At 32.4% G+C, this 24,637-nt stretch overlaps 2 protein-coding genes across 2 annotated transcripts; both read left to right on the top strand.

Moving 5' to 3' along the window:
* The first annotated feature begins 1,439 nt into the window (after positions 1–1,439).
* Positions 1,440–7,041, top strand: LOC134692611 (polycystin-1-like protein 2). Its single transcript, XM_063553070.1, has 2 exons — positions 1,440–1,726; positions 6,753–7,041. The coding sequence occupies exons 1-2, from the start codon at positions 1,440–1,442 to the stop codon at positions 7,039–7,041; spliced, it is 576 nt and encodes a 191-aa protein (XP_063409140.1).
* Positions 7,042–20,350: 13,309 nt separating this feature from the next.
* LOC134692612 (polycystin-2-like) lies at positions 20,351–21,505 on the top strand. The gene has a single exon (XM_063553073.1). The coding sequence runs from the start codon at positions 20,351–20,353 to the stop codon at positions 21,503–21,505; it is 1,155 nt and encodes a 384-aa protein (XP_063409143.1).
* Positions 21,506–24,637: the final 3,132 nt, after the last annotated feature.

Genomic DNA, 24,637 nt, shown 5'->3' on the forward strand with positions numbered 1-24,637 from the left:
CTTTAGAGCCTCTTGTTTATTTTACCGGTACAAAGTAAAATCATGCTCGACATATGTATAGTTTTTATTCATTTTACCGGTACAAAGTAAAATCATGCTCGACAGATGTATAGTTTTTATTTCTTTTACCGGTACAAAGTAAAATCATGCTCGACAGATGTATAGTTTATATCTATTTTACCGGTACAAAGTCAAATCTTGCTCGACAGATGTATAGGTTATATTTTCATATTTGTTTTACCAGTACAAAGTAAAATCATGCTCGACAGATGTATAGTTTATATTTTCATATTTGTTTTATCTGTACAAAGTTAAATCATTATCGACAGATGTACAGTTTATATTTATTTTACCGGTAGAAATATAAATCATTCACGACAAATGTACATTGTTATGCCCCACCTACGGTAATAGAGGAGCGTTATGTTGTTATGTCTGTACGTCCGTTGATCTGTCTGTCTGTTTATTCGTCCGTGCGTCCGTCCGCACTGCTTCATGTAAAGTTTTTGGTTGAGGTAGTTTTTGATGACCTTAAGTCCAATCAACTTGAAACTTAGTACACATGTTCCCCATGATATGCTTTTTTTTAATTTTAATGCCAAATTAAAATTTTGACCCCAATTTCATAGTCAACTGAACATAGAAAGTCATAGTCCGAAGTTCAGGTTAAAATGTTTGGTCAAGTTAGTTGAGGTCCAATCAACTTTGAACTGAGTACACATGGTCCCTATGATATGATCTGTCTTATTTAAATGCCAAATTAAAGTTTCGAACACAATTTCATGGTCCACTGAACTTGGGAAATGATTGTGCGAGTGGGGCATCCGTGTACAATAGACACATTCTTGTTTATATTTTTTTTTACCAGTACAAAGTAAAATCATTCTCGACAGATGTACAGTTTCTATTTTTAGATGAGTTGGCTGCCTTCCTTGCTTTTTGTAACCGAATGTTGTCGTCCTATTTTAAGTGGTTCTATAAAAAAAAATATGTGGTATAATTTTCAATAATAAAACTAGATGACATGGATGTTTACTATTGATTTTTTTTAAAGTAATAATTCAATATTGTGTCTTATCTGAATCAGTTCAAGAAAAAGTATACATCTGTGTTTTATAGATTACGATTGAAAAAGTACACGAAGTAAGATAATTTGTTTATCATGTTTTAGGTTTCTTTCCAGAATAATTATACAAGACGTGCAAACTAAAAAAGTATTTAATTTCTACTACGATAACTGGCTTGGAATTCAAAGTGGTACTGCTAAAGTGTGTTTGTCAATCAAGTCAGGTTACGAATTGAAGCAACAGTTTTTCCTAAGAACAAGTCAAGATTTACGTCGAGGGCATTTGTGGATCAGTATAATTTCAAAACCACCATGTAGTAATTTTACGAGGGCTCAAAGATTATCATGCGCATTGTCTTTATTGTTTTGCACAATGTTGTCCTGTCTTATGTTTCATGGAATTCCGACTGACGAAACTATTAGTTCTGATGTTGCCAGTATTCAATTTGAATTTTCGCTGAAAGACTTTATCATTGGTTTGCAAAGTAGTATAATAATGTTTCCTATAAACTTTGCCATTATTGAACTCTTTGTGCGATCAAAAACAAAACAGCTTCATAAAGAAAAATATATGGAAATTGATGTAAACCGTCCAACGTCAAGTGATGAAAAAGGATCAGATAAAGAAGATAATGAAATTGTGGCAGTAAAACGATGGATGTAAGTTTACTAATTTTATTATCTGTTCTTTGTATTCCTATGGTGTGAATTCGAAGGGCTCAGTCTATTTATACAGCTAGGTTAATATACCTAAAGCAGTAAAACAATGGATGTAAGTTACCTTATTTTATTGTCTGTTTCTTGTATCCCAATTTTTTTAATTCGAAGGGCTCAGCCTATTTGTAAAGCTAGGCTAATATACCTAAAACGTAAAATCAAAAAAATATTGAACTCCGAGAAGAATTCAAAACGGAAGTCCCTAATCAAATGACAAAAAAAAAAGTTCAAACACATGGAATGGATAACAACTGTCATATTCCTGACTTGGTAATGTTGGTAACGGCATTTTCTTGTGTAGAAAATTGTGGATTGAACCTTGTTTTATAGCTGGATAAACCTCTCACTTGTATGACAGTAGCATGAAATTCTATCATATTGACAACGGTGCATACTTACGTTTATAGAGACATTATACTAATGAATGTACTCGACCATATATATTAGTGGCAACAAGACATATCGGCACCCAGACAACTTGTGCAAGCTATAATGAATAAATACCTAGAAACATATATAAAGGTCAACACATTTTGGGTTACTTTTTCTTACATACTATCAGACGACAGTTGTATACAGTGTCAAAATGTTGTGCGCCCTAGAACTAAAGCTTTGCAATGTGATGGCTGTCAAAAGTGACATAATTGATATATATCCACACTTAACATGCAAATTGAAATCACGCCCTCATACATAAACAGTGCTAGGAAATTTTAATTTTTGGTTCACTATATTTAGATCAAAAATAATTAATTGATAAGGTGCCGATTTGTCTATGTAAGTTGACAATTTGTCTATGGAAGGTGTCGATTTGTCTTCACAAATGTCGATTTCTCTAGGGTAGGTGCCGATTTGTCTGGGTGCCTAATTATTTAGAATTCCTAATATGTAGACGAACACAGTTTGGTCGCAAGTATTTTGCTCCTAACATTTCAACAATACAAACAGAAACAAATTGGTGAAAGACTTAACACACTAGAAGTCATTCTGCTTAGACATGATATACATTCTGCAATAAGATTGAAAGGAAAGTATCGTCGCCAAGCAAAAATTTTTAAAGACAAAAAATGAATTCTAACAGTAAGCAGCACGGACATTTCAATGTCAGTTAGTGAAACTTATCGAGCCAGATTAAATGAAAACATTGTTTAACGGTTAACGGATAGAAAACAAATTCATATAACTCACATTATATCATAAGCTATATATTTGGTAGTTAGCATGCGTGCATTCTAAATCAAAATATTTATCGTTTTAAGAAATTAAGACTGGGAATTTGTTTATTTAGTATGAAATTTGACTATGAACTCAACATATATATATCATAGTAAAACAAAAGTACCCGAGGTGCACGTTCACCTCATCTGGATATTTACGATTTGTTTTCATGTTTATCACAATTCTATGGTAGCCTATTCCAAAGCTATTAACCTTAAGTTGAATTTTTCATCTTATGAAGATTTGATTGGTAATTGGTGGAAGACAAAACTTGAAGTAATACAAAAAAAGTATGATTAAAAATTTTTGATTTGCAAAATGAAATATGAAACTGTTTTTTGTAATATAAAAAAAAATATAATAGGTAGTCATCTATAAAACAAAATCAGTACATGCACAGCAAATAACACAAAAAAAGAAAGAAACGTGGCTTGTACTGCTGTTCTTTATCTCAAAGTAATTAAAATATCGCAGAGCAATCTTCTTACATCGAAATCTTTCCTTATTCTCTTTCAGACTTTCCGTTCGAATGTTTAAATGGAGTTCGGTATTTTTATTATTATACTTTTCTCCTAATAGTGGAGCGGCGAGTGTTGAAAAAGTCGCTTAGTGAACGATTTTAAATTACCTAAATACCTCATGGAATTTTAAAGTCCTAAAATGTTTATCGATTATTCAGCTTTAGAAAAATATTTGTCGTCAATATCAAATGTGGTACAAATGACGTTTAAAATAGCCTTTACTGACGTTACCCAACTTGCATGGAATACCCAACTGCCGACTCGGAAGTCAAATTTCACAACCAAACCGTTCTAAAAAATAATTTTTGAATGAAATTGGTAAATAAGATTATTCGTGAACTTCATATATATATATATTGTAAGGGCATTTCCAAATAGTCCTGAATTTAATGCTTAATGCATCTGAAATTGGTTGAAAATAACCATGTAAAAATCATCGTTTTTCATCAAGAATTATTTACACGTGCAGTATAGGTATTTTTTAAAGGCACAACAATAAAGCCGTCGTATAATACTTCAATCGACCCGATTTACTTTTTGAAGTTAATTCCTAAACATATAAATATTTGACTAAAGATCTGCTTTTTATCCAGATTTCAAGTCCGAATATTTGTGTCAGATTTACCGACATTGTTGTGGTTTCTAGTTATAGTCACACATTTAGCGATTTAGCGAAGGTCATTTGTAGTCATTTTTAAGCATATTTCTTGTTCATTTATAATTTCCAAAGCCTTGTGATTAATTCATGTTGTTTGGTATTGTTGTATACTCGTTTTTGTTGAATTGAACTGGGAAAGTGAATTTCATTTTAGGGTTCGTTTGGTTTTCAGGTGTGTTTGATTTGTTTTTTTATTCAATCACATGGACAATTTAACAATCTCATTAAAATGGGTCCCGCTAGATGCCAAAAAAAGACCTTATTCTTGACAAAAAGTCTCTTGTTTAATCCTCACTGTTGACAAGGTATCAGTCTTTTTTACCTGATAAAATAAGTAAGACATACTGTAATTCCTCTAAACATAAGGCTAAACTTGAGAGGTAATACAGGAATGCCATTGCCTTTTTTGCTCAACAAGGACAATATAAATCTAGCATTGTATTTGCTAGCGATGTTTTCATTGGAGACGCTGTTAAGACAGCGAATAACATCAAAGCATAATTAAAAATGGTTGAGATAAAAGCCGACTTAAGTACATGTAGCTCCACTAAAACCAACGACAAATCGGTATGCATGTATTTTATGAAGCAGCCTCAATTTTATGACAAAAAATGGATAATGTTCATATATCTAGGGATTATTATCGTGCAAATAACCAAGTACAAATGCATATCGTTGGAAATGTCAGAGGCAATGTTGTCAACCTATTTGATAAGTTTTGTTACTTGTCTCTTGTCAAAGTCTTTTGAAACATTTTCTTCAGTATCAATGAATATTTCGCATGACATTCGGAGAAAATGTGCTACTCTCGCAGAGTGCCTGGTGTCAAATTGTAATAACATAATTACTCCATTTAAAGTCTTATTATGCCGGTCGTTCATGCTCTGGTTTGGTGTGACTTCACTTCAATTTTTTTTTGGAAACGGTTAAAAGTCGGTATTCAACCTTTTTAGGACAAAACCAAGCCATTTCGGTAATCATGTAGCCTTAGGTCACCTTACGGCCTTCAACAATGAGCAAAGCAAAGCCCAAATGGCCATACCGCAGTCAGCTATAAAAGGCAGTGTAAAACAATTCAACCGAAAAGCTTTCGGCATGTGAATTCGTGTTTAAGCATCACGTTTTTCGACGTTTCATTTGGTATGAAAATAAACTCATCATAGATACCATGACGGTCATATCTCAATTTTAGGAATTGGTTCTACAACACGCTTGCACTAATTGAGTAATATATCAAACTCCATTAACTATATTAAATAAAAAGGTATCTTGTATTGAGATAGTTTGAATTCATTTTAGGAAAACTCAGTGACACGTCGAATCCTTGAAAACTGAAACGAATGTTTTCATGGCTGCATATTTGGTTTGATTTATTAGCTATGCATTTCAGATACTCTTTGAAAACTTTTCAACTATTAAAGTATTCAAGAAATGCTATCTCTGGATGTCAATTATCAATGTTAATATGTTCCTGTTTTCCATTAGACATTAAAATTTGTAGGTATCATGGACTACCTTTAAACAGTTAAATAAAACGTTGTTCTGATAATATGTTAAAAAGATTTTGTAAATATGAAAAAGATGTTATGTGAAAAAGATTTGGTAAATATGAAAAAGATTTTGTATGAACTAACGTTTTTCTACATAATACTACTCGTATAATTTATTCAATAGATTATTAATTTTGAAAAATATCAATGGTATTGTTTCTCTAGATTAAAGTTGATTTTTTTTAAGTGACGACCTTTGACCTTGATTTTCGATATTATTGTACCAGATTTGATATTGACGACACATATTTTCAAAAAGTACAGGATTTCAGCTTTCCAATGAGCTATTAAAAATTAAAATCCCATGAGGTATTTAGGTAATTTAACTTTCTAAAATTGTCCTCTCCGCCGCTCCACTATAAGAGAGGAGCGAAAGATATCAGAGGGATAGACAAACTCATAGATCAAAAATGAACTGACAACGCCATGGCTAAAAATAAAAATACAAACAGACAAATAATAGAACAGACGAAACAACATAGAAAACTAAAGACAAAGCAACACAAAGCCCGCCAAAAACTGGGGATAACCTCAGATGCTCCAAAAGGGAATGCAGATCCTGCTCAACATTGTTGCACATGTCGTGTTGCTTATGTTATTACAAATCAAGTAAATAGTCTAATTCGGTAGGTCACATTCGTTATAAAAGGGAAGGGTATTGTAGTTGTAGTTATTATTAGTTAATCGAAATACCTCTTATAATCATAATGCTTTTGGATCTTTTCATATCATTATTTTTGACATTTGTAAATCAAAATAACCGTATACTTGTCATCAATGTTTTGAGATCTTTTCATATCAGTACTTAAATGACATTTGTATATTGATATAACTATATACAGTGAAACCTGTCTAAACTCAACCTTTTCGGGGACAAATATGTTGTCTACGCAGGTTAACATCTCATTAAGTTTGATATACTGGACTTAAGAACATGTTTGGTTTAGATATGTTTTCGATACATTCCAAATACGGTTTGGACAGGTTTAACTGTAATTTTTATCCAAACTTATTATTTTCAGGTTTCCATGGTGGGTTATATACGTTGCATGGACCACAACTATTTTGACATCGTTGGCTTCGTCATATTTTGTTATGCTGTATGGATTAAAATATGGCTACTATGAAAGTTTGAATTGGCTAGTCTCCTTTCTTACAGCATTTGTTGATGATGTCTTTTTAATGGAACCTATTAGTGTTGTGTTTTTTGCCATGTTGTTCACATTTATATTGAAACGGGAGATTAAAATAGATTCTGCTCCAGCATTGATTGTACACAAACCAGAAGGTAAGTTTGTTAATCTTAAATAGATTTTTTTGTGTAGTTACTATAATATTAGTCTCTTATCGGTGACGCCTCACCTTTTCTATCGGTGACGTCATAAGTCACCTCTTCTATCGGTGACGCCATAAGTCACCTCTCAGATTTATGACGCCATAAGTCACGATGAGTTTGCGTTATGTCTGCTCATCAGTAAGTCAGTCCGTCAGTCTGTTTCTTTATATGCTAAGTATATTTAACCCCGCCACTTCATTGATGTATGATCCTGTCCTAAGTCAGGAGCCTGTAATTCAGTGGTTGTCGTTGTTTATGTGTTACATATTTGTTTTTCGTTCATTTTTTTTACATAAATAAGGCCGTTAGTTTTCTCGTTTGAATAGTTTTACATTGTCGTATCGGGGCCTTTTATAGCTAACTATTCGGTATGGGCTTTGCTCATTGTTGAAGGCCGTATGGATACCTATAGTTGTTAATGTTTGTGTCATTTTGGTCTTTTGTCGATAGTTGTCTCATTGGCAATCATACCACATCTTCTTTTTTATATTATCATATATACAAGGATAAAAACAGGTCCTGCACTTGTTCTTTAACCTTGTATATATGGCAGATATTAGATACTTAACATAGAGTGAGATCATTAATAGGTACAGATATAATTTGATTTATATTTTGGATGTTGTGGTTCATTGACATAGAAAACTACTAGTATTGATAAATTTGATTAAATTTTTTTGATTAAAATAAGAAGATATTTGGATTAAAGTGCAACAAATGAAGTTTGCGCAACGTTCTTGTTGTTTGATTTTTATCGGGAGTTGTCATTTGGGCTTTCTAATTACTGTGGATTCATTTATTTTCGTGGATTGAGGAAAACTTGCATTTTCGTGGATATTTGATTTTTATGTTTGTCAATATGTGAATGCAAAAATTATAGAAAAAAAGGTGAATACTTTTTGGGAAAAAACCTTCAAAAAATATGAGGTGGGTAGAAAATATAAAAAAGCATTCAACCATATAAAAAAGAAGTTGAGGCATGAAAGCCAATGAGACAACTCTCAACGAGAGATCAAATAACACAGCAATTTACATTTAACGGTCCCCGTACAAACTTCAACAAAGAGAAAAGCTCATACCGCTGAGTCAGCTACAAAAGGCCCCGAAATGACAATGAAAATTCAAACCAGAAAACTAACGGTCTGATTTTTGTACAAAAAAAAATAGAAAAATAAACAAAAAACAAATATATATGTAACACATAAATAAAGGATAACCACTGAATGACAGGCTTCTGACTTGTGATAGACATTTATTCAATTGTGGGAACATGTCTTTGAAAATAAGGTAAAAGTCTATAACTCATGAAAACAATTAAAAAGTGTTGGGAATTTTGGACGTGCGAGACAATTTTTGTGACAAGGCAGCGATTTTCAGCTCTTTACACAATTTTTTTTTAACTTAACAATATCTTTATTGCATATTTTCTGTAACAACTTATTGAGTTTACTGCTTGTAACTTAGTATCCCTCATGTTAGCGTACCTAGTAGTATAGGGGAAAATTAATTGGTAAGATATAACTTATTTATAATACTAGTATCTATCACAAATTAATTTCACAAATATATATATATATGAACACACATACGGATCTTTGTTTTTATGCCCCCGCATCGAAGTTGTCTGTGCCATATAGTTTAACCCTTGTCCGTCGTTTTGTAATTCCGTCATTCCGTAATTCCGCATCAAACCATTATACGGAGATTCTTTTTAAACGCCTTTGGATATTAGGCTAAGTTTCGGTTTGTTAGCTAACCATGATAAGTTACAGACCAAGTTTAAGTTTCGTTCCTCTCCTTTAATTTTTGCCGACATTATGGGCTTTGGGCTTTGGTAAATTGTTGAAAATCAGTTATACTGAGGTTTGTTTAACCCCTTAGATATTGGGCTCATTGTTGGTATGTGAGCTAACCATAATGAGGTAAAATGTACGTATTAAGTTTTTGCCAAAATAACGGACTTTCGACTTAACAAAGTTATACGAATTTTATTTCTAAAGGCCTTCAGATATAGGGCTGAATTTTGGTATTTGAGTTAACGATGATAGGTTACAGATCAAGTTTAAATTTTGTTCCACTCTGCTAATTTTTGCCGAATGCTTTGGACTTTGTTAAATTATTGAAAAGCACTGTTAAACGAAGTTTTTTTTTTTCTAAACACCTTGAGATATTGGGCTGATTTTTGGTATGCTAGTTAACCGTGATAAATTACAGATTATGTTTAAGTTTAGTCTTGATCAGCTCATTTTTCCCGAATTTAACGGTTTAAGATTTTGAAAATTGTTGAAAATCACAGTTTTGAGCTGATTTTGGATATGTGAGACTACCATTATTGATACCTTTTATGATACATAACTTTGATGAAATATATTGAAACAATAATCTTTTCATTCCAGAAAACAATACATTATTGCAGAAAAGAAGTAATACGAAGGCATTTATCCCAGGACATGCTTCAAAAAAAGATTTGAAGAAAGCTAAAACAGAACTTGATTTAAAAGAAAAAATCCAGACAAATCTTCAAGATATAATTCTTTACGTGTTTTTCACATTCATGTTGTTATTTGTTGTTCACAACCATCGACCAGTGGAGAAATGTTTCATGCAGTCACAAGATATCAATAATATTTTTATAAAAAATACATTAGAACATGTAAGTATTACAAACTAGAAAGAATGAGCAAAGGAGCAATCGTAAACCATTTGTCAAATTAAACGGAACAATCTCATAAATCCATAAATAAGATACAACTAAATGAAAATTTAAACAAATGCGAATTTAATAATCTCCATGAGGAGCCAGACAGGATATGTCGACAAATTAGTTCCTACTGCTTTTAATGCATCGCACGCCTTGTAAATCATTTTCAAATGACATCCCATTCTCACTCAATCCACATTCCATACTCATTCAATCCACATATAATCCACTTTCAATCCACATTCAATTTACATTCCATCCACATTCAATGCACATTCCATCCTCATTCAATTTACATTCCATCCTCATTCCATCCTCATTTTACCTCCATTCCATTCTCATTCAATCCACATTCAATCAACATTCAATCCACATTCCATCCTTATTTTAAAGAAGTTAAAATACCAGACCATACTGTACTGGGATATAAGGAGCTAAGACGCGAAGCACATTGCTATTAGTTGAAACACCGATACTGGTTTTATATATTGACACTTTGAGACAATGCTGGCCGTGTTACTCCACTGTGTCTTATAAACTATCAACACAAACAATTTTGGACATAATCAAAACTAATATATATCAACAGACCGAGAAAAGGTAGGATCTCTATTTATGATACAGAAAAATATAAATACATAAATAACTATATATGTTCGATTGAGGTAATAAATTTTCTACAACCGTTTCTAGTTTAACGGAGACTAAGTGAACGGCCACGTCAGAATGATGAATTGAGTGAATATTGTCTCGAATTTGTTGAATTTCTCGTTAAACTGCACATTGCATGAAAAGGATGACACCGGAAGAAAGATAAAACTACCGTAACGGAGATTGCAAGAATAATTACTTTCAGAACGTCAATATGTGAAAGTGTGTGCATTAAACGAAAGAAAAAGGTCATGTCAAAATCAATGGATCTGGTTTTTACAATGTTATTTTTTAAATAAAGACACAGTTTTGTTTTTGGTGGGCAACGTAATATGCATCCATACATTGTCTGTCGAAAAAGTCCAAATGAATTTCATCATAAAAAACAAACCATTGTCGTGTTAAAATTTATATTAAACGGGCACTTTTCTGAATAAGGAGATCACCTTTTCCAAAAGCGAAACGTATTATATTATTACAGATATCTCCAAACTAAGCTTAAATTGAATATTAATATTCTCAAGCATACAATTATATTAATTATCGTATATAGCCTTTTCAATAGTCGTCTGGCGCGAAAAGGACGATAACTCAATTTTAGAATTTAATATTTTTGGAGACGGTCAATTTCCGGAATTCCATGCTTGATCATCACGATTTTTGCTTTGGCCGTTGACGACTTAACTATTGCTTTATTCTTTGACAATAAGGTATAGGGAAAACGGTAGTATTTATTCTGCCATAGGCGACAATACTAACATTTTCTAAATTTACCAGCTTTTATAATAAAAACTTGGATAAAACAGTTATGTGTTGTGTTTGTACTTTTTTACTGTATTCTAAAAATTGAAGCCAAATAGTATCATGACCAATTTCCAACGGAACTGCTTTATGTTATCCATGCCCACCGTCATTTTGCACCAAATTTATGAAAATTTGGGAGCCTTTTCAAATAATTCTCTAGAAAATATTTCAATAGGTTTCAAAATTTATATTGTAAATATACAAACTGCAGTTATTCATAGATAAATAAAAAATATATTGTACCCTTACATCCAATCACAGCGCTCATAAGTTGACTTCCTTCACCTGTCTTGGGTACACAAAAGGCCAACCTAATGCTGGGAAAATGTAATACTACCGTTTTCCCTATACTGTGACACAAAGCTATAAAGAATTCTTATGACACCATCAATGCAATACTAGGTTATTGTGGAAACCTTGACTATAATTAATACTTGTATATCCCCATTACTTAAAGAAACATGGATAATTTTATGTCCCCACCCCTAAATGCTGATTTACCTCTTTCTCTACTTCTTTCAGATAAGGCTAAACGAACAACCTGTTTCCAACTATATCTTATCTTATTTAAGAATAATAATAAACATTTTCATTTAAACAAATAAAAATGACAATTCCATTCAATTTGTATACATTTTATCCAAAATTTACAACATAAGCACAAATTCAAGATTTGTCATACTAATCTCCATTCCATGCTTTAGTATATGCCATATTGTGGTTCAAAATTTCAGAGCTGGTTATAAAATCCATTTTTCTATCTTGAGATTATAAAAACAAGGATATTAGACACTTAAAACATTAAATCTGCAAAATATTCAGCTGTAAAGTTGCCTTTGTTGCCTGTATTAATCTATGAAAAAGCTGAATTATGTCCCTTGGGAGTATTAAATTCCAACAAAAGTCCTTTCAAACAGTACAAAATGACAAATTGTATATGCCTGATATAACAAAAGATAGAAACTACAAAATGAAGCACTATTGAAATATTTGCTGCATGAATTGCCAACAATGTGAGCAATTCTTTACACAGGAGAGTATAAATTCTATCTAAATTTAGCCCCCAGTGGGCCTCTTTTTTTCTTAGATGAACAATTCTAACAGTGAAAATGCTTCTAGTATGACCAAAAACTGTCTAACTATATAAACAGTACAAACTTAACCAGACAATATCCAATTTTAATAGATTGTGTCAAGGGAAATACTCAATTTATACATTTAGGGAATTATACAGCAAAAAAGGCAAATATTTCAGTTAAAATTATATGTTGCAACTTAAAATCTGGGTTTTCAAATTGAATTAATCATTGCGAATGGTGAAAACAAATACAAAAGAACAATAGTTTGGTGCAGTTTATACAATGTAGTTAATATTGACACCCTAGAATAAAGTTGTATATCAGTACCCATCAATTTGACTTATTATGATGACTCAGCACTTTTCTCAATACTGTACTGTCCTCAGATAAAAATTTCTATTCTTTGTGATAAAAATCAAATGTTCTTATCAAATGCTTCAAAATAGTATAATATGACTGAAGTCTGATTGATTTTGATTTCCCTTGCTATCTTGAGTATAGGGAAAACGGTAGTATTTATTCTGCCATAGGCAACAATACTAACATTTTCTAAATTTACCAGCTTTTATAATAAAAACTTGGATAAAACAGTTATGTGTTGTGTTTGTACTTTATTACTGTATTCTAAAAATTGAAGCCAAATAGTATCATGACCAATTTCCAACGGAACTGCTTTATGTTATCCATGCCCACCGTCATTTTGCACCAAATTTATGAAAATTTGGAAGCCTTTTCAAATAATTCTCTAGAAAATATTTCAATAGGTTTTAAAATTTATATTGTAAATATACAAACTGCAGTTATTCATAGATAAATAAAAAATATATTGTACCCTTACATCCAATCACAGCGCTCATAAGTTGACTTCCTTCACCTGTCTTGGGTACACAAAAGGCCAACCTAATGCTGGGAAAATGTAATACTACCGTTTTCCCTATATTTAACAGGGCATAATTATCAATGTATTATCGTGGTATCAATATATGTTAGAAATGTTAGATACCTGAATTATTTGTAATTTTGGCAAGGACAGTTCATCACGTCCACTGAAAACATGATTTTGTAAAATATCCCTTATCGGCATCTCCGGGCGGCAAACCAGATTAATTTCCTGATGATCTTTACTACAGCATTCTGATTGTTGTTAATTGCTACATATTATCGTGTTTTGTGAATCGATGTTTGTTTACATTATCAACAAATGTAAGTAGCATTCTAGGTCGAGTTGTCGTTCATAGTGATATAGTTTGTTCCAAAACCATTGTTTGTTTCTGGTACATGACACTATTCAGTGCATATTCGTTAAATTGAATAGATATTACTGTTTTGAAATCATTTCTTAAAGGGACTTATTTATGTTCTAAAATTCAATTTTTGCATCGATGCATATTATTTATAACCCTTGTTGAAAGACCTAATCATTTTATATACATGTAAGTTGTTTGGAAATATACTGTTGATTGAAAGCAGTAAAACTGAATGTAGTTGTTAACAACATCCAATGATTGAGATGTTTGTGGCCTGACGTTCACAGTCCGACCATGGGAAGCTGCGCTCTGCAGGCTGCTTTCTTATTGGAGTCATTCAATTCTATATTTCTCTACTTTTGGTCTACATAATAAAAAATGAACTGATTGAAAAAAAATATATATTGTTTTCATTTATTTTATTTAGATAGCGCTATTACATTAGGCATCCGTCGTATTTTTATCAGTTGTCAAATTAGACCAATCTGTGATCTGTATCCCCTGCATAATGGATTCTTTTCTACCTCAGGCATAGATTACCTTAGCTTGGTTTGGCAAAACTTTTAAGAACTTTGGTCCTCAATGCTCTTCAACTTTGTATTTTATTTCGCCTATTTAACTTTGTTTGGATTCGAGCGTCACTGATGAGTCTTTTTGTAGACGAAACGCGTCTGACTTATATACAGAATTTAGTCCTGGTATTTATGATGAATTTATTTACATACATGGCAGACCACACTCCTCTATTTCTTTAATGGCTTTCAGTTTGGTGGACACAGGGAATAGATTCCCAGTTCCCTCCCTAAACTCCTACTTCCCTCCATATTCTGTTCCACTGCACTCCCATTTTTCATCAACAAGAATTATCTCTGTTTTAACAACACTTTTCTCACGATTTAAATCACCCTGCCTCAAGCTTTCATCCATCATATTCTTATTTCTAGTCCTCTCATTCCATAGTTCTGTCCAACCCCTTATCAGTGTCACAATGGCTCGCACCCATTCACAACCCATCATTTGACAAATTATATTATACTACCTGATTTGTCTCCTATATGTAAAAATTACGAGTCAGGTTTATTTGCTTTAATGTGAATGGACATTTTTTTCAAACTTCTCATTTTTTAACTCCCATGCGTATTTGTTATTATCAACTATATGGCATCAACGCACAGAATACAAACTATCTTTTCACAAAAACACAAAAGGTTGCATAACAAATACATACTCAGTGTTGCTATTAAACTTTACTTTGCGAGCACAAAGTGATGAATTAATAATAAAACAATTTGGTTAAGCAAAATAAATATCCAAAATATGTTTTAGAAATATACTATAGTTGACGAGATACCCCCTCGTGTAACAAGATTTATCTCTCCTGAGATTTAAACAAATTGATATTGAGATTGAATTGTTTCCCTTTGAAAACAGCCAGTTCCAAATCAAGATTATTTGTTTGGTGATTTTTAATTGATTGACAATACTTTAATAAAAGAAAATGATACTTTCAATTTCAGGGTCTCACAAAGACATTTTCACCTTCTTTTCTAATTTTACATTAAAAACCCAAATTTAGATGAAAAGGCTATCGTATAACATTAGGATTTTTGTTTGTTTACTATACTAGATTTAAAAATAAGAAGGTGCAGTATGATTGTGTCATCATAATTATTTAGTAACATTAGCAACTCGACGGGTTTCGCATGTAGAGCAGGATCTGCTCACCCTTTTGGAGCACCTCATATCACCCCATTTTTCTTTTTTTTTTTGGGGGGGGGGGGGGGGGTTCTTAATGATAAGTCTTTGGTTTTCCTTGTTTTGTCTTTTGCACTATCATTTCTCAGTTTTTCTTTTTTAGCCAAAGTGTTGTAAGTAGTTTCAATTTATGAGTTTGATTGTTCTTCTAGTATCTTACGCACTTCTTTTATAGCTAGAGTAAAGCACGTTTACTTATAGCTTCATTTATAATATTAACAATCATCAACTTATTTATTTATTGACAGACACTCATGAAAATAATTTAAACTGTTCTGCACTAATTAATAATGCATTCCACCACGTAAGATTTTCGGGTACCGTAAGGGTATGCTCTGCGTTCTTCACAGGTAACTTGGCACAATTGTTATTACTCGTGTAATTCTTTGTTCTTTACAAGATATTTGTCTTACTCGTGTGATACGGCACATAGGGTAGGATCTGCGTTCTTCACTTCGAAAGGAATTTGAATTACTCGTGTACTACATCTCATAGGGTATGCTTTGTGATCTTCACGAGGAATTTGTATTACTCGTCATGTGATACGGCACAAAGGGTTGGTCTTTGTTCTTCACAATGAATTTGTATTAGTCATGTAATACGGCACATAGGGTAGGCTTTACGTTTTTCACAAGGAATTTTGATAACTCATGTAATACGGCACATACGGTAGACTCTGCGATCTTCACAAGTACTTTGTATTACTCATATTATACGGCACAAGTGTAGGCGCTTTGTTCTTCACAAGGAATTTGTATTACTCACGTAAAACGGCACATAGGATCGACTGCGTTCTCTACAAGGAATTTGTATAACTCATTTAATACGACACATAGGGTAGGGTCTGCGTTCTTTACAATGAATTTGTATTACTCATGTTATACGGGACATAGGGTCGTCTCTGCATTCTTCATATGGAATTTGTATTACTCATATGATACGGCAAATATGGTATACTATGTGTCACAAGACATTTGTATTACTCATTTAATACGACACAAAGGGTAGGCTTTGCCATCTTCACAAGGATTGTGTATTTCTCGTGTAGTACGGCACATAAGGTAGGCTCTGCCATCTTCGATAGGAATTTGTATCACCCATGTAATACGGCACATGGGGTAGGCTCTGTGTTCTTGATAAGGAATTTGAATAACTCATGTAATACGGCACATAAGGTAGGCTCTGCATACCTAGAAAATATTTTTTCCTTTGAACTAAACTTCATGTCTAATATATATCTTGTACTTAAATGGCAAATTTATAATGTTTATAACTGATGTATATTTTGCACTCTGAAGCATTGGTTCCAAAAACAAATCAATTTGCCTTCAAAGACAGAAAAAGACCAACATTTAACGTGTGAAGTAAAATAAATAGAATTTTAGTGTGACTTTATGGTCTAATATGCCTGGGCCGACTATATGGTAATTAACATCAAACAGAATATATTAAAGTGTTCTGTGTGGTTTACAAAGTCTCGAAGGGAATGCAAACAAAATACGATTGTAAATTTCGGTACCTTTCTCTCCTCTAGAAAAAATGGTCAAAATACATTTTTGAAATGAGTATTATTGTCTTAAGGCTTATACCAAGTTGAGCGTTTAATACTATAAATTATAACACAACATTGACTGCTGTCTCTCTATCTTTTACATTGTTACCTATAATTTCTGTTTTGTTTGCTTACACTTGTCATATTTAATGGAATTCAACGCGACTGTCTTGCAAGTGAGAAGTCAAAGAAATGTAGCTATAAAACCAGGTTTGATCATTTTCTAAATGAGAAAATGTCTGTAACAAGTCAGGAACATGACAATTGTTATCCATTCGTTTGATGTGGTTGCGATTTAGATTTTTAAATCTGGGGAGGAACTTCCCGTTTTAAATTTTTGTTCAGTCATACCGCTTTACCACGTGACGTACGGCATTAGCTTGTAAACTTGCATTCAGATATGTAAAATTTTCAAAAAATCGAGCTTCGAGCTTCTGCATTCAACGTTTAATCGTGTATGCTGTTTGCCATTTAACTTCTTATATCTAAATTTTATGTTGTAGGTTAAGACACGTGGTGATATTTGGACTTATATCAACGAAAGTGTTATTCCTCCATTGAGTAGAACAATACCTTATGACATGTTAAAGAAGATTCCAGAAAATGATTTTCTACTGATAGGAAAGTTTCGTCTGCGACAGATAAGGATTAAAAGAGGTAAACAATATAAATAACAATACTAACACAAGAGTGCGAACATTTAAATGTATCGCCTTCTTTACTCGTACCTAAATATAAAGTTTTATTACAACTTTCACATAAACTTAACATTAACAAAGATAGCTCAACAAAGACCAATGAACCATGAAAATGAGGTCTAGGTCAGATGAGACATGTACAGCTAACAATGCTTCCATACAACAAATATAGTTAACCTATTACTTATAAATTAAGAAAAATAGACCAAGACACTAAAGCTTAATAACACTGTGCAATGAACCGTGAAATTGAGGTCATGGTCAAATAAGACCTGGTGGACTGACATATAGATTATAATATATTTCCATACACCGAATAAAGTTGACCTTTGGCATATAATATTAGATAAAAAGACCAAAACTTTAAAACTTAACTTTGACCACTGAACCATGAAAATGAGGTCAAGGTCAGATGACATCTGCCAGCTAGACATGTACAGCTTACAATCATTCCATTAATCAAATATAGTAGACCTGTTGCATAAAGTATGAGAAAAACAGACCAAAACACAAAAACTTAACTATAACCACTGAACCATGAAAATGAGGTCAAGGTCAGATGACACCTGCCAGTTGGACATGTACACCTTACAGTCCTTCCATATACCAAATATACTAGCCCTATTGCTTATAGTATCTGAGATATGGACTTGACCACCAAAACTTAACCTTGTTCACTGATCCATGCAATGAGGTCGAGGTCAAGTGAAAACTGTCTGACGGGCATGAGGACCTTGTACGGTACACACATACCAAATAAAGTTATCCTATTACTTAAAATAAGAGAGAATTCAAAATAACAAAAACTCTGAACTTTTTTTCAATTGGTCACTGAACCATGAAAATGAGGTCAAGGACATTGAACATGTGACTGACAGAAACTTCGTAACATGAGGCATCTATATACAAAGTATGAAGCATCCAGGTCTTTCGCCTTTTAAAATATTTTTTTTTTAAGTAGTTAGCTAACGCCGCCGCCGCCGGATCACTATCCCTATGTCGAGCTATCTGCAACAAAAGTTGCAGGCTCGACAAAAAATAACATTACATATTTTTTCGGAATTGTCCCGGTAAAATTTATACCTATCGTTTTGTTCGAATTCAGATAATCATTTTACCAGTGAAAGGTGGCATTATTATCAAATAACATTGAGTTTGATGATAGTTAATGTTCTCCTGTCACCGTTTCTAAAACTTTTGAATGTTTGAAATACTAAATCTAAGGCTTTTCTACATCAGGAATAAACTATCTTTAGTTAGCTGTGTTTGGCAAAACATTAAGAATTTTGGTTCTCAATGCTCGTCAACTTCTAACTTTATTTATACTTTTTTTTAACTTTTTTTGGAATTGAGCGTCACTGTTGAGTCTTTTGTAGACGAAACGCGAGTCTGGCGTAAATACAAAATATAACCCTGGTATCTATGATGAGTTTATTTATATTCAATGTGATTGTTTCTCCAAACTATTTTCTCAAATCTAGTTTAAAAAATGTGTGGCGTGATCCGGTCAACCAACCAAGATGGTCGCCATAGCTAAAAATAGAACATAGGGGTAAAATGCAGTTTTTGGCTTATAACTCAACAACCAAAGCAGTAGGAGCAAATCTGACGATTTTAAATTGTTAATCAAGTAAAGATTTATCTGCCCTGAAATTTTCAGATGAATCTTACAACCCATTGATAGGTTGCTGCCCCTGAATTGGTAATTTTAGGGAAATTTTGCTGTTTTTGGTTATTATCTTGAATCTTATTATAGATAGACATAAACTGTAAACAGCAGTAATGTTTAACAAAGTAAGATCTACAAATAAGTCAACAGGATCAAAATAGTCAGTTGACCCCTTAAAAAGTGATTGCCCTTTATAGTCAATGTTGAACCATTTTTCGTAAATCTTAGTTATCTTTTACAAAAATCTTCGCCTCTGAAACTACTTGGCCAAATTATTCCAAACTTGGCCACAATCATCTTTGGGGTATCTAGTTTTAAAAATGTGTGGCGTGACCCGGCCATCCAATCAAGATGACTGCCACGGCTACATATAAAACATAGGGGTAAAATGCATTTTTTGGCTTATAACTCAAAAACCCAAAAGCATTTAGAGCAAATCTTTAGGTAACTGTCCCTGAATTGGTTATTTTAAGGAAATTTTGCCGTTTTTTGTTATTATCTTGAATATTATTATAGATAAAGATAAACTGTAAATAGCAATAATGTACAGCAAAGTAAGACCTAAAATATAAATGAACATGACCAAATTGGTCAATTGCCCCCCTAAGGAGTTATTGTCCTTTATAGTCAATTTTCATAAAATTTGTAAATTTGTACTTACATTTTTCACTGAAACTACTGGGCCACGTTCATTATAGATAGAAATAATTGTAAGCAGCAAGAATGTTCAGTAAAGTAAGATGTACACATCACCATTATCAAAATGCAATTTTGTCATGAATCCATCTGCGTCCTTTGATTAATATTCACATAGACCAAGGTAAGCGACACAGGCTCTTTAGAACCTCTAGTTTTATATCGATTAGACCGTGGGTTTTCCCGTTTGAATGGATTTACACTTGTAATTTTGAAGCCCTTTGTAGTTTGTTGTTCGGTTTGAGCCAAGGCTCCGTGTTGAAGAACGTACCTTGACCTATAATGGTTTACTTTTATAAATTGTTATATGGATGGAGAGTTGTCTCATTGGAACTCATCCAACATTTTATATATCTATGTTTTCATGTTTTTTTAGACAGCTGTAAATTCCCAGATAAGTTGAGAAAACTGTTTGGCTTGGACCATCTTGGCATGAAATGTACATCTACATTGAATACGATAAATGATGACAATGACAATTACAACAAATCGTGGCAGATTCAGTCACAACTACTACCATCCACTGATGAATGGTCCTTCCAAAATGCTTGGGACTTAGAGTCTGTACCATATCTAGGCGAGCGGTCAATATATGGTGGGGGAGGCTACTTGGTTGACCTGAACACAGGTCCTTCATCTATTCTAAAAATTTCAGAGCTAATGCTTAAGTCATGGATTGACACACGAACAAGAGCTTTTTTCATAGAATTTGTCTTGTATAATCCCAATGTTAACATGTATAGTTCAGTTATGATAGTGTTTGAGTATAGCAGTCCTGGCACAGTAACGACATCATTTCAGATATACACAACACCTCTATCCCACTACTCCACTAGTAAAGAAATTACAAGTTTGGTATTTGAGATAGTATTTTTTCTTTTGACGATCTTCGTGTCTTATATTGAGATCAAAAAGATAAGACTGGTCGGATTGAAAACGTACTTTAAACGGTTTTGGAATAAACTTTCCTTGTTGATGTTAATATTGTGCTATACTTCAATGGCGATTTTTATAGAAAGATTTAGAATGATAACACACATTATCCGGCAGTATAGAAGTGATGGTAAAGACAGTTACATTAATTTTAGTCTTGCAATCCTATGGGATTGCATATTATTTTACATTTTGGCTTTTTTAACCGTAATTACAATGATAAAACTACTGAAACTTTTAATGCTGAATCAGAAATTGAAATACCTATTTTCATTGATGGAACATGTTAAAAAAACGTTAAAATATTTCTTTTTTATCTATGTTATTTCATTGTTAGCGTTTGCATGTTGTGGACATTTGTTATTTGGCGCTTCATTAGCTGGTTATAGATCATTCGGAGACAGTTTGTTGGTCCTTATAGAATGTACTTTCAGGATAGTCAATTATAATCAATATCTTGATTTTCATCCACAATTAGGTCCTCTTTTTATACTTTTGTTCATATTTATTTTTGTATTTGGATTAATGAATATGTTTACTGTCATTGTAATGAATGCACAGAAATCCTTAAGACAAAAAGGAGTAAAACATGATGACCAGCTAACGTTAATGGTAAAGTACTTTGTGCACAGCATTAGAAGAATGTTCCGATAATGTAATAAATCAGTGCTCAGTTCAGCATTAGAAGAATGTTCTGATAATATAATAAATCAGTACTCAGTTCAGCATTAGAAAAGTGTTCTGATAATATAATAAATCAGTACTCAGTTCAGCATGAGAAAAAATGTTCTGATATATATAATAAATCAGTATTCAGTTCAGCATTAGAAGAATGTTCTGATAATATAATAAATCAGTACTCAGTTCAGCATTAGAAGAATGTTCTGATAATATACTAAATCAGTACTCAGTGCAGCATTAGAAGAATGTTCTGATAATATAATAAATCAGTACTCAGTTCAGCATTAGAAGAATGTTCTGATAATATACTAAATCAGTACTCAGTGCAGCATTAGAAGAATGTTCCGATAATATAATAAATCAGTACTCAGTTCAGCATTAGAAGAATGAATTGATAATATAATAAATCAGTACTCAGTTCAGCGTTAGAAGAATGTTCTGATAATATAATAAATCAGTACTCAGTTCAGCATTAGATGAATGTTCTGACAATATAATAAATCAGTACTCAGTTCAGCATTAGAAGAATGTTCTGATAATATAATAAATCAGTACTCAGTGCAGCATTAGAAGAATGTTCCGATAATATAATAAATCAGTACTCAGTTCAGCATTAGAAGAATGAATTGATAATATAATAAATCAGTACTCAGTGCAGCATTAGAAGAATGTTCCGATAATATAATAAATCAGTACTCAGTTCAGCATTAGATGAATGTTCTGACAATATAATAAATCAGTACTCAGTTCAGCATTAGAAGAATGTTCCGATAATATAATAAATCAGTACTCAGTGCAGCATTAGAAGAATGTTCCGATATGATAAATCAGTACTCAGTTCAGCATTAGAAGAATGTTCTGATAATATAATAAATCAGTACTCAGTTCAGCATTAAAAGAATGTTCTGACAATATAATAAATCAGTACTCAGTTCAGCATTAGAAGAATGTTCCGATAATATGATAAATCAGTTCCGAGTGAGCAACTTCATATGATATTTTGATAATATAATAAAGCAGGACAACTTAGTGAGCAGCTTTAGGAATTATTTTGATAATATAATAAATCAGTTAGTTTGCTAGTCTTTATTTTTATCAAACGCCATACTTGTGTGCAGACATGAAGAAGAAGAAAAAACGAATGACCAGATTATTCTTTATAAAATTTATGTTAATACATTATTTCAACTCCCACTTGTTTGCCATGTTGGCAATGCTGTAAAACTTTGTTTTTCATTCTTCTTATCGATTATTTGGAACGTCAATGATTGTAAAAGAGGGACGAAAGATACCAAAGGGACAGTCAAACTCATAAATCTAAAACAAACTGACAACGCCATGGCTAAAAATGAAAAAGACAAACAGAAAAACAAAAGTACACATGACACAACATAGAAAACTAAAGAATAAACAACACGAACCCCACCAAAAACTAGGGGTGATCTCGGGTGCTCCGGAAGGGTAAGCTGATTTTTGTTCTTTTAATATTTCTTTTTTAATACTCGTTCTTTTAAAATGGTATTAAACACCTTGACTGAAATTAATTTGACTCGTAAACTTTTCAGAGAAGTATTACAAAATATTTACTTTGACCCTTGACCATGCTTGACTAAGATATAAAAATTTCAAGGAAATTTGAATCACGAGCTTTATCGAAATAAATAAGACATTCAAAAGCTTATCATTGCGATAACGTAATAAAACGTAATAAAACGTTCAGTTAATTTTTACAATTTTTTTTCCCTAGTGTGTAATATACCAGCTTAAGAATTCATCAAATCTTCCTGTCTTGTGATTTACTATATCAAACGCGAGTTAACCTGGTGAATTTGATGACATATTATCGAAGGAATATTGAGAATTAAATATAACAAAGCATAAAAAGCTACTTTAAAAAGAATCGGGTACACAAAAGGTCTATCTCATTTGATGATTGTGACATTTGGAATGAAAAAACAGTATGGTAAACTAGATATCTATAAGTAAAATTAATATTTCTAACTTTCGTATTCTAAAAGCTAACGAAACTTATAATCTAGTTTGTCGGGAAATGGGTGAAATGATTTCTTCCTTATTTGAATTATGATATTTTGAAATTGCTCCCACATATTTACTTGAGATCAAATAAAAAAAAGAATGAACGAATGTTATCGCCTACGAAATTTCTATATATATCATATAAGATAAAATGGGTCACCAAACTCGTAATCGTATTATTAATAATTGAATCTCGAAATCATAATTATACATATCTCAAAATCTTCTGAATGTTTGATAACATTGTGAATGGATATAGGGAATGTGACAAAACATTAAAACAGCCCGACCAAAAGCATAAAATAGCTCAAAGCCGTCAATGGATTTAACAGCGAAAAAATCCCACACACGGAGAAGGGCTTCATTACAAAGATTAAAATTACACAGATGTAACATGCTGTAATGATGTGCAATCAATCCATCAAATAGTGTTATGGTTTCATATGTATGTAACAGTTTGATACTACATAAAGGCAACAGTAGTATCCGCTGTTCAAAATTCATCAATCGATTGAGAGAAAACAAATCCTGTTTACAAACTAAAAGTAAGGGAAACACCACAATCATAAGAGACAAACACCAGAACAACAGAAATACTGAAGTGCAACAAAAACAAACACAAAGGCAACATACATAGAAAAGAAATATATAATAACAGCTTCTATACTATTGACTTGGTACAGGACATTTTAAGGGAAAAACATATACAAGACTACAATGAGGATAACATATCTATCGAACATTGATAGTATGTACACTGTAAAACACGACCATTACACCATATCAGATAAGAAGATGTGGTATGAATGTCAATGAATGAAATTCCAACTTGATATGACTTGCATTTCCTAATTTGATATCCTTGCTTGAGAGTTGCTGCTCACAAAGAAACTAATTATCGAACCAAGAGTTTCAAAAGATGAAGTTGAAATCATCCCTCAGTCAAGGATCTGCTTACCTTTCCATAACACCTGAGATCAATCTCAGTTTTTGATGAGGTATGTGTTGCTCATACTCAAGTTTTCTTTAGTCTGTTTTACTATTGTTTATCTTTTTCTTGTTTTAACC

The sequence above is a fragment of the Mytilus trossulus genome, chromosome 12 (genome assembly GCF_036588685.1).
Source record: "Mytilus trossulus isolate FHL-02 chromosome 12, PNRI_Mtr1.1.1.hap1, whole genome shotgun sequence".
NCBI lineage: Eukaryota > Metazoa > Mollusca > Bivalvia > Mytilida > Mytilidae > Mytilus > Mytilus trossulus.